The sequence below is a fragment of the Alligator mississippiensis genome, chromosome 5 (genome assembly GCF_030867095.1).
Source record: "Alligator mississippiensis isolate rAllMis1 chromosome 5, rAllMis1, whole genome shotgun sequence".
Classification (NCBI taxonomy): Eukaryota; Metazoa; Chordata; order Crocodylia; family Alligatoridae; genus Alligator; species Alligator mississippiensis.
In genome coordinates this window covers 126,309,757-126,321,382 of record NC_081828.1, presented here as the reverse complement: position 1 = coordinate 126,321,382, position 11,626 = coordinate 126,309,757, and the positions used below count along the sequence as shown (strand labels likewise).

Here is an 11,626-nt window from a genome sequence, read left to right as displayed (position 1 = left end):
CTGCATTGTAGCTCCTGTTGTGCTGTTGGATGGCTATATGATTTTGGAACAGTGAATTCTAGTTTTTGCCTCTGTTTTTCCATCTCTAAAATGGTAATAACACCACAAGACCCCCTATAAAGCACTTTGAGATCAACTGAAACATAAGAAAGGATGATTAACATTTCATACCTAAACACATTTCTAGTAGTCAACCACTAATGAAATTACTATAACTACATAATCCAGAAGACCCGTTAACTGCATAGTTCAGTATCCGATTGTGTAATACCACAGGATTCAAATGCATCATGTTTGTTAACATACAGTGAAGCAACAAGATACAGTAAGTTAAGGGGCATCCAAATGTTGAAATGCTTGCTTTCAAATCCTGTATTCTACATTCCTCCAAATATATATTGGAGAAGCACCAGCCGCTCCCCCCTCTCAGCTCAGGGACCACTCTGCCTGCCAGGAGCTCACTCTCCCCTCCCTGCCGCTGGAGAGGCAGGTAAGGATCAGGCTCCAACATGGGTGTACACAACACGGGGGTTCACTTCACCCTAAATTGGAGCAGTGTTTTAAAAAAAAAAAAAATCACTGCTTCAATTTAGGGAGAATTAAACCTCTGTGTCGTGTACAACCCCCCTAGGTCTAACAGCCTAAAGCCATGAACTTCATCCCTGAGGTGGTCTCCTTTTGACAAAGATCTCTATCTACAAGAAAGGGATAGATAGAAGTGATGTGGGCAGAGACAGTTCATCCCACAATCACTGTAGAATATGTATGTGGAAGTAGGACATCCAAAGGGGACAACTGTAATAAAGTTACGAGGTAGGGTGAGTATAGTAGATGAAAAGTTCTGTGTCATAAATGAGAAACAGTAAAGCTGGAAAGTATAGACCAACTGTTCTCTAAGGGCACCTTTGCATGTGCTCTGAGGGTTAGGGGAGGGAGGCAGTGTTTTAATTAAAGTGCTGCTGCGTCTCCTATATCAGCATCCCTGTGCTTGAAAATGGCGGGAGGGATGCTTGAACTAATTGAAAGGTGAATTCAAGTGGCCCCACCACCATTTTTAAGCACAGGGACACTGATACATAAGATGTAGGAGGCTGCTGGAGTGCAGCAATTGCCACGCTCAAGCAGGCTCAATTAACTGAGTCTACTCCGACACTGGAATTCCAGAGCATCGAAGCAGCCTCTGTGCTGATGTACAGGTGCCCTAAGATTGTAAGCTCTCTGGGGCAAGGATTGTGTTTTTATTCTGTGTCTGTATCTAGCACCATGAAGTCCTAATTCATGATTAAGAGTCCTAGGGACTATGGTAATACCACTACTACTACTACTACAAATGTTCTGCCCAATCCATCCATGCTTTCTCCACCTACATGTGTTACCTCAGGAAATAACACCAGCCTTCTCACTGGTACTCTCAGCGTGGCACGTCAAACAGTCTGAGCCAGTGATCCACAGATCAGTGACTAGAGATGTTTGGGCTGGAGTGGAGCTTAAACAGGTCTAGTCTTCACAGTTCTTTACATCAGTCTACCCACTCAGTGGTCCCTTATTACTGGTATATTTGGGTGGGAACTGAAAAGTGGGGGTGTTTATAGATGTGCTCCAGGAGCTGGGATGGTGGGGTTGTTGGAGGGATGCTTTGCTCCAAGTGCTGCACTAATGAAAGCACCTAGCGCATCATATGTATCAGCATCCTCATACTGAAAAATTGTGGCAGGGCACTTTCAGCTAAACCTTGTCAACTGAGCTTTAAAGCACCCTGCTGCCATTTTTCAGCATGGGGACACTGATACATATGTTACTCATGGCGCTATAATTGAGTCTGCTCTGATGTGCTACAATTACAATGCATTGGAGCAGCCTCCCTGCACATGTATAGGAGCCATGGGAGCCTGTCAACTAAGAACACTGCACTTGGTACAATGCAACTGTGACTGCGGTACAATGCAAACACATCCAAGTAGACTGGAATCTATCTAGCTCAGGTACCAGTAGCAGTCATGCAAGGTTTTAATACTTCAAACCAAGTGTTTTTGCTGCCACAGCTAAATTGCCACCAGTATCTCAATCAGTTAGTTCAAAGCTGTTATTGGTAGGTCTACATTACATTGCAGTAACAGTTCTCAGAACTACTACCTTATCCAGTCATGGCTTCCTGGTTGAGATTTTCATTTCCTACTAGAGCCAGAAGACCATATGCGGTTTGCTGGCTTATCTAGTTCCCTTGTCAGACTGCCCTCTCAATCCTACCCCGAAATCACTTCTGCACTGAGGAATGTGTGTTTTATGAATTTTTCATAATCGTGTAGATGACACTTTTAGAAAGTTGAGCAATATGACACTACCAAAAATATATGCATGGAATGATTCAATGTGCAATATTCAACAAACATTGCTCATATGAATAGCCCCACTGACGTCAATAAAAAGATCTACTTTGTCATAAAACAAAACAACAGATATTATATATTACAGCATTTTTGTGGGTTTGTTGGGGTTTTTTTTAGTTGAATTGGTAAAAAGGAGTTCTGGAATACAGAATACAAAGGATTCTGGGACATAAAAGTCAGAGGATAGAAGACCGGGTGTTCTAGGAATCACAGAAGGAAAAAGAGGATAGTTCAGATTCTACAGTCCAAAATGCAGTGTGCACATGCCAGAAAATATCACACCGATTGAATACCAGTTGCTAAAGAAACTCACAGCATGACCGTTCTAGAGGTTTGCCGGAGTAAGAAGAAAAGTCATTTAGACAGTTAGGGTGGAAACTTGCTCAGAGTGGAAATAAACTCCATGGGTCACTTGGTAAACAGACAAGAAGTTAGTATAGGGCCCCTCTGGGAAGGGCTAACAACAAGACAAACTTCAGAGGTTTGACTGAAAACAAGCTGCCCAAAGAAGGCATCTCAAAAATGCAAAGGTTGAGATGACACACAAAATAATCTTATTATAGGTTTTTATTAGGTTGTTTCTAGTGATTTTTCCCCCCCGAAGCCTGGTAATATTTCCCTTTCCCTGGACATAATTCGAGAAGATCTGTAACAGGTATTCGCTCTGGGCCGATCCAAACGTGGCCTGAACACCTGTTCCTGGGGCAACCGCCCACCTTCTCACCTGCCATGCCTTGCTGTTAATTAATTAATTGATGTTAATTAGCGGGAGGCTGCTCTTGTACTGCCCTGCTGCCAGGGGGCGCTATCTGTGGCTCTGTTTCCTCCCCTACACCGCAGTCCACACCTCGCCGATGGAACAGCCATTAAGTCTCAGCCCTATCATGATCTGGCCCCCTCTGGGCCTTCCTTCCTTTGATACACGCCCCCTCCAGTGCTAGGGCTCTTCCCGGCCCTATCTCACTCTGTGCCCTCTTCTCCAGGGCCTTATCAACAATGCTGCCCCCTCTCTGGGGCCTCCGTGTCCACACTGGGACTTCTCAATAGTGACATCCCCTCTCCGGGGCTCACCATGCCCACACTGGGGCTTCTCAGTAAGGCTGCCCCCTCTCTGGGGCTCACCGTGCCCACACTAGGGCTTCTCAGTAAGGCTGCCCCCTCTCTGGGGCTTCTCAGTAATGTTGCACCCCCTCTGGGGTCACCACACCAGCACTGGGGCTTCTCAGTAGTGCCCCCTCTCCAGGGCCTTCCCCCTCTCTGGGACTGACCATGCCCACACTGGGCCTCCTCAGTAACGCTGCCCCCGCTCTGGGGCTTCTCAGCAATTCCCACCCTCTCTGGGGCTTCTCAACTGCCCCTCTCTGGGGCTGGGGTCTGTGCACCCCGAATGCTGCACCCTCACTGGCGCTGGAGTCCTCACATTCTGCTGCGAGTCCCCTATGAGGCCTCCTCCAACCCCTAATAGCCTCACCCAAACCATCAGTGATAAACAGCAACACAAAATGCAAGCCCATCCGCTACAACTTAAACAGAAGCCGCCTGGCCATAACAACGCTCAAGCCTACCGGGAACTACTCCATCCCTTCCATGAGAGAGCTCCTTCCTCCATGGTTGCTGGCAGGTAACTGCCTCTGGCCCCAGCCCCCAGGGTTTATAAGGGAGCCAGGCCCTGCGCCTTCTGGTCAGCTGACCTACCCTGGTTGCCCAGGCAACCCACAGCTGGGCTCCTTATTCCCTGCTAGGGAGGAAGCCCTAGCAGTTTCCCCTCTTTGGGAGCAGGGCACCTCAGTGCTCTGTGACAAGATCTTATGGGCAGGTTCTAAGTAGTGCTGAATGCTAGGGTGCCAAAGGGACATTGTAGCAGAATATAACCATGGCATACGAACATAACGTATAGTTTTCATAGACATTAGGGCTGGAAGGGACCTCAGAAGATCATCGAGTCCAGCCCCCTGCCCAAGGGGCAGGAAGTCAGCTGGGTTCATAGGATCCCAGCAAGATAAGCATCCAAATTTCTCTTGAAGACATTCAATGTAGGTGCTTGAACCACCTCTGATGGCAGGCTATTCCAGACCTTGGGGGCTCAGACAGTGAAGAAATTCTTCCTTATGTCCAGCCTGAAACAGTCTTGCAGGAGTTTGTGACCGTTCGATCTTGTCATCCGTTGGGGAGCTCTGGTGAACACTCGTCCCCCCAGATGCTGGTGAACACATGATAAACTTATTGGTGGCCATCACATCGCCCCTGAGCCTATGCTTTTCCAGGCTAAAGAGTCCCACGGCTCTCAGCCTGTTGTCATAAGGTCTGTTTACCTGACCTCTGATCATGCACGTGGCTCTTCTCTGGACTCTTTTATCAGAGAATTTGCAATTTCTGGGGTTCCTTTTTTCACCCGTGACCCTTATTACCGATTTGCCTGCCACTTTGGGATGTGCTCATTTATTAGGGGTACATTTCTGGGGATTCTGTAATTCTATCAGCATGCTGCTTGTATTACTTGTGTTTCTATATGGAGCTGTATCTCTCCCTTCTGCAAGTCCTCACCCCCAGTGGACCTATCTTGCAGGACTCAGTTTCAATGGGGCTGGGTTCCCCCAACCACCGAATCAGTCAAACACATATATGAACATATACACGGAGATTAACAGGACACACCTGAGCCAGGCCGGGTTATTTAGCATTGACAGGCTAATGCCCTCATATGCCTTGAACTCAGTTCATCAGGGCAGCAATAAAATGGAGTCAGACACAAGCACATGGGTTAACCGAGCTCATCTGAGTCAGGCCGGACTATTCAGCATTGACAGGCTAACACCCTCATGTGCTTTGAACGCAGTTCATCCCTTATTTCAACAGGACAATAATAAATGCAGTTAGACACACATACACGCATGCTAACAGAGTACATCTGAGCAGGCTGGGTCCGATCAGCACTTTCAGCTGATACCCTCATGCGCCTCAACACTCAGCACCTTCCAATCTCTTGTCACAATGGTCCTAGTAGTAACTCTCTTGGTGAGCAGACCCCACCATAGTTTTGGGCATTACATGGATCTTTGGGTTAGGTAAAAGAAGCACTGCTGCAGAGCAAATGGGGAGGTCAAGGGGAAGGCAGAGTAAGTGAGGTTCAGAGAGAGAGTATAGCAACCAGCTTGACAATAAAAGTTATTTATTGCCAGGTATATGAACTTATGATGATACCAGTAGTAATAGCCGTACAAGAGAGACAAATAAAAGTTACAATATTACAGTTTCAATTAAGTATTTGGGGAAGTCTAGATCGAGTTTGATTAGCAAAAGTCAGGTTTAGAAAGCTGTGCCTGGAGCAAGAGAGTAAAAGTCAGGTTCCTGGAGTCAGAGAGACAGAGAGAGAGAGAGAAAGAGAGTTGGGGTCTCACCACTCAGCAAAGCTTGAACCAGTCGAGGTTCCCAGGTGTTGTTGGATCTCGCAGACAGGCAGAGCCCTCTGCACGATCAATGGAGGGATTCTAGGCAGAAAAGGAGTGGAACTGGTGCAGCTTTTGGATCCAAGCACCAGGACAGAGACTTGAGCATGGGGTAGGGGTTTTTGTAGAGAACTAACAATGGCTCAAGGGAGAACACTGGGTTTGTTTATGGGTAAACAATGGCTCATATGCTGGATGATAGGAACTGATCACTCCTGGCTAATCCTCTGAGGAAGCTCACAATACAGATAGGCAGATTCAGTGCTTTGGATACCACTAGAGGAGTCATTACTAGAATTGGTCTAATAAATGCTGAGCTGGGTGTGTGCAGACGTGGGTTGATTAGCATTTGGAGCAGGGGTCCCCCATCATGCAGTGCTCCCCTGCTTCTCTGGTCCCAGAATTCAGTGCGGTCCTTGCCTTGGAATCTCTATTCTCCATCCTGAATGCTAATGAAGATGCATGTCTGTCCCATCTCCCATTTAAATGAGTTGTCATCCGGTTCCATCTCTGATTCAAATGAGACCAGGGGAGTCGCTTCACCTTTATCACCCTTGTCTGGAGGGCTTAAGATGCGTCTCCCACTGCATCTTCACTGTCTTTTGTGAGTCCTTCCTTTAATCAGTTCTTGTTCAGGCAGAGGTGGGGAGGGGGTGAGTCCTTTGTGAGTCAGACAGACTGCGTACTGTGCCAAGGTTCCCCAAGAACAGAGCTGACAGTTAACACCTTGCATTGTCTGCAAGGCTGTAATGATGGCTTAGAAGCTGTTAGCAAAGCTCCAAAGCACTTAAGAGTCCTCTTGCACAGAAGGATCCCTCCAGGGATAAGCTCTAGGGACAAAGCTGTCCTAATGCAACCCAACATTCAGGCCACTGAATTGTACTTGGCTCAGAAGAGGAAGTAATGCAGTTGCAGGATTTTTAAATGAAACTTTTCTTTAAAGATTTTGCACAAATGGAATATACAAGTCAATGAGCCTGAATGAGTGCGGCTAGGAGTGAGCCACTTCCTTGGCTAAGAAGTGAATATATAAGAAAAAGCAAAAGGGTTTTTTATCTATGTTCAGGTTGTAAATTAATGAACTTCAAAGTGAAAAGTATGAGCCCAGCTTTGGAAATGAGTATATATGGAAAATGCAAAAGGCTGTTTGATGGTTCATTGCATAATTCTTTTAAAGCAAAGTTTGAAACTTTAAAAATATTGTTTAATTGGCTATCTTTTTTTTTTTTTAAATACCTGAGAGCTTTTCCAGGATGGCAACTTTCATTATTGTCCCTTGCTTATTACTGATTGATGCAGGAAACATGTCCACACTGTTTTTGTGACATTGTTTCATAATATAATTCTGTTTTGGTTTCCAGTATGGAGAGGTGGGTCATTTTTCTTTCTTTTTATTTTTTGTTCCCTTTTTCTCTCCTTCCCTTCTATACATCTTGTGTTTGTCATCGCTTATATCTGAGGCTCATCATGGTATATTTTTTTCTTAAATCTGGTAACGTACCCATGATGATAAGGAGTGAAGAAAATTTTAAGGTTAACCCTATATAATGCATCGTCAGACATTACAGAGTCAATATTTACAAAGTTACCATATGGAATCTAAAAACAGTTATTTCTGATGGAAGATTTAATAAAATAGCTAGTGGTACGGATACACGGAGAACACTCTTAACTTTTTATTGGTCTCATATACTACAAATGATGGGCACTTTAGAAGCATTTCTAATAGTTCAATTATTTCAGAAATCAAAGTCATGGAGACATACTGGGTGCATCTACATGTGCATTAATGTGCCATAGTTATGGCGCATTAAGCCTACTAACTCAATAAGTAGTACCTGGCACTACTGGCCAGTACCACCAACATACGCCTTTTTAGTGACACTAATGTGCAGTAGACTCATTCTACTGTACTTTAGCATAACTTTTGCTGTAATGCACTAATGTGTAGTAGAATTAATCTACTGAGATTTTAGCATTTCATGTAGATGCACCCACAGTGTTGTTAATGTTCCAATTCACCCCAAACCTGCTGTTTGTACCCCAAACCTGCTATTTTCCACAAATGAGGAAACTGTTAAATGGTCTTTAAGGTATCAAAACTATGTATTACCTAAAATGGAAGTCACCTGAACCATCAGTAATGTAACAGACAAAGGAAATAGCATATCGCCCTGCAAAGCTAATATCATTTTGGTGTTAAAAGGTTCTAAAACCCAACCAGGGAAAATTCAGCTCTCTTTTTGGATCTTATATTGTAAAACCCATTGACTGGGTAAAAAGGCTTTGCCAGCAAGCATGAAGATGAGAGGTCTGAATTCAGATCCAGACAGAATCTAGTGCATACCTGCCATAATCATGTGCTGCTGAACATATGGAAAAGAACTGGATCTAACACGCTTGCTCCCATACATGGGCAGATCTGGGATTTTGAAAAAGGGGATGCAGATAGTGTAGTGCATCATCACATATAACACAACACAGATTTTTCTTCAGTTACAAAGAACCTAGAAGCTTTACTAATAAGCAGGAGCCTAGAGCTACATTATTCAATTTAAGATTAAAGCAAAAAAAAACCAAACAAAAAAACCTTTATTGGCACATGCATTAATTTGCTATATCATACATCATATATGAAAACATAACAAACTAGGCAAAAATAATCCAAGGAGCTTGTTTCATTAACCATGGTTATTATAATTAAATGTATGTGTCTCTTTTTCAGATTCATAAAACAATTTCAAACCTTCTTGAGCATTTGGATAGTGCTTCCAATGCTTCACTAAAAGTAATTTCTACATCTGAGCTAATATTCACCTGAGTTAATATATCCTCGGGTGAGTTAATGTTTTTATCTTGATTTAAAAACCAGGTGCAGGGCTTTGAAATGGGAGCTACATTACTAGGAGCAGCTAACAGACAGCAGTATTGCAGAAGTAAACCGTTAAAGACTATTTAAAAAGGAAAGAGGGTCATTAACACCTGTGGAATGAAGACTTTAGAAGGAATCACGAAAATTATAATGAGGCATTAAGTTAATTGACACCCTCACTGCTGCTGCCACTGCTAGGCTGTTGGCTTTAACCTTTGGATGCAGCAGGAAGCAAAGTGCCGGGGAGGGGGGGGTTAGAGCGGGGAACAGAGGGGAGAAGGAGGGGTGCAAGTTTACCAGGGCACCCCGCCTTGATCTGCTCCTACTCAGGAGGATCTTTAGCCTCCCAATCCCATGTTACATTTCAACACGTCAAGATTCCTTGTTTCCAGTCAGCCCTAGAGACTTGCCTTGTGTTGAACATACACAACTGAGTGCTGCAAAACTGACTCTCTATTGCATTTGTTCCAATCTAGGCAGGAGAACTGCAACTTTCAGGGCACGGCTCCCCAAAACATAACTGCAGTGAAGTGTAGAGGGTTCCAAGTTGACTTTAAATTCTTGCAATATAAACAATTTGGTAATATTTGACAAATGCTGTCATACTGGAATCATCAGAATTATACTTAACCTCCTTTATCACCAGAAAAGAAATATCATTTATGTCAAACATCTATACCATGTCAACTAGGAGTGTGAAAAGATGAGACTTTTAGTTCTGCTGGCAACACCCTCCATTTGCACACAGCTATGCCAACAGAAAAAGCTTCTGCCCGCAGAACTTCTGTTGTTCAAAGAGATAGGAAACAAAGCCAGCAGCGAACTACTTCTGCTTGCATACACTAGGAGGCTTGCATACACTACACATTTCTGTTAGGGGGCTCTGCATCATACCTTTACCGTTCAGCTGTGGCAGTAGCAGACCCATAAAATAAACATTATAAATGTGTATTATACTACAACCTCATTGTAACAGAAAAGTCCACTAAGAGAAGATGTTTGCTCTGATAAGTTTAGTCAATCTGACGAGTCTAGTAATGAAAAAAATGACTCCTGCTTTTGAGAGTTTTATAACCCAGAGTGTTGCTACAAGCAGGGTTTGTTATAATGAGGTTGTATTGTGTATATAAGTATATTGTGTGCAGAACCCCCAGAAAAAAACTCTGTTCTCAGTCACATCCAAAATGTGTGGCTTCAGTGAAGAAGCATATGGTTAACATTAACATCACGCCCTTAAAATAGAAATTTGTGTTACAAATAAACAAAACTGACTCTAATGACCAAGCAGCAGTATTCTAGCAGAGTGTTGTGTCTGTGGCAATACCTACGTAGCTCTTCAGGAGTAAAGAGCTGCCTTGTTAACAAATGGCAAATAAATCTGGCACTCAAGTAATTTGGCCAAGAAGCTATCCTGCCTTGATTTTATAATAACACTTCATAACTGTTTTTAATTTTATGCCTGGTAGCCTGGTACTATTTTAATAAGTTGAAAAATTCCCCCCTATCTTTTCCACCTCTGAGAGAGCTGTAAATTCAAGTTTTAGAGCTGTTCTTTCCTCATCCTTCAGAATATTTGGGTAATAGATACAATCAATTCCATCCCAAGAATAAAACAAACCCAGACCCACTAGGATTATGTTTGTACCACTGGAGCCAGAATGTGGTTGTGGACAAGTCCAGATTTAATATTTAATCACACTAATTTTTTTTCTCTCTCTATTTTCTTAATAGTGCAAGTGAGAGAGGTTTCATGAACATGACTGGGGAGGCATCAGCGTCCAACACCACTCAGCTTGGAATTGCACAGACCATACTGACTACAGTGTATTCAGTAGCCTTTATTGGAGGTGTGACTGGAGTCATTGCAATGTCATTTTTTCTAGTTAAAATGAACACTCTGTCCGTGACCACCACAGCAATCGTGAACCTGGTCATGGTGCCCAGCCTCCTCCTCCTAACGGTGCCATTTCGGCTTCATTACTATATTAATGGGAAGTGGGTTTTTGGACTGCCCTTTTGCAAAGCAGTGAGCGCTACACTTCACATCCACATGTACCTGACTTTTCTGTCCTACGTTGTCACCCTGGTTATTAGGTGGCTCATCTTCTTCCAGTGGAAGGACAAGGTGGAGTTCTACAGGAAGCTTCATGCCATGGGGGCCAGTGCTGCCATGTGGACTGTAGTCTCTCTCATTGTGGTGCCTGTGTTTCGTTTTCAATATGGGACCTCTGGAACATATAATAATACTACATGTTTTAATTTCCAAGAAGAACTAAAGCAAGGCAGTGTGAAAGTACTGAACTATATCATGATTAGGATTGTACCCTGCATCACTTGCATCCTCTTGGCCTTGCAAATCTTCATCATTCACAAGGTGGTGAGAAGGCTTTCAGGCTCTATCTGGTCACATCAAGAATTCTGGGCTCAGATAAAAAGCTTGATTTTCCTAACTATCATAATAATTTGTTTCCTTCCATATCATCTTTTTAGGATCTATTATATAGAGCATGTGAATGAGAATAATCAGTTAGAAAATTGCAATGAAATCACCTTGAGTATAACAGCTATCAGCTGTCTTGATTTATTGGCATTTGTGCTAAGTGGAAGCCGCCTTAAGCATAAGGTTACTGTGCTCCGAGACAAGTTCACCTGCTGTTAGCAAGGGCGGGCAATTACTTCGGGTGGAGGGCCGCTTACTGAGTTTTGGCAAGCCATCGAGGGCCGTATGACAGGCAGCCAGGGGCAGATAACTATTAATTTTCTAAATTTTTAGGGGCCCCGCAGGCAAGATAGAATGGCCTGTGGGCCGCATTTTGCCCACCCCTGTGTTAGCATCACTCTCCTTCATAACCTGTCTTACTATACTATAGTATTTGGGCAAGTGGAAGGCACATGAACTTTGAATGTATTAGTTTAAATTA

The 11,626-nt window shown here is 43.6% G+C and overlaps 1 protein-coding gene across 1 annotated transcript; it reads left to right on the top strand.

The window, feature by feature from the left end:
• Positions 1-10,282: 10,282 nt before the first annotated feature.
• LOC132250658 (probable G-protein coupled receptor 141) lies at positions 10,283-11,407 on the top strand. Its single transcript, XM_059727627.1, has one exon. It carries the CDS (start codon positions 10,456-10,458, stop codon positions 11,362-11,364), a length of 909 nt encoding a protein of 302 aa, XP_059583610.1. The 5' UTR covers positions 10,283-10,455; the 3' UTR covers positions 11,365-11,407.
• Positions 11,408-11,626: the final 219 nt, after the last annotated feature.

Bases quoted from the DNA above. Each gene is read 5' to 3' on its own strand.
- LOC132250658 (XM_059727627.1), top strand. From the start codon at position 10,456: ATGAACATGACTGGGGAGGCATCAGCGTCCAACACCACTCAGCTTGGA.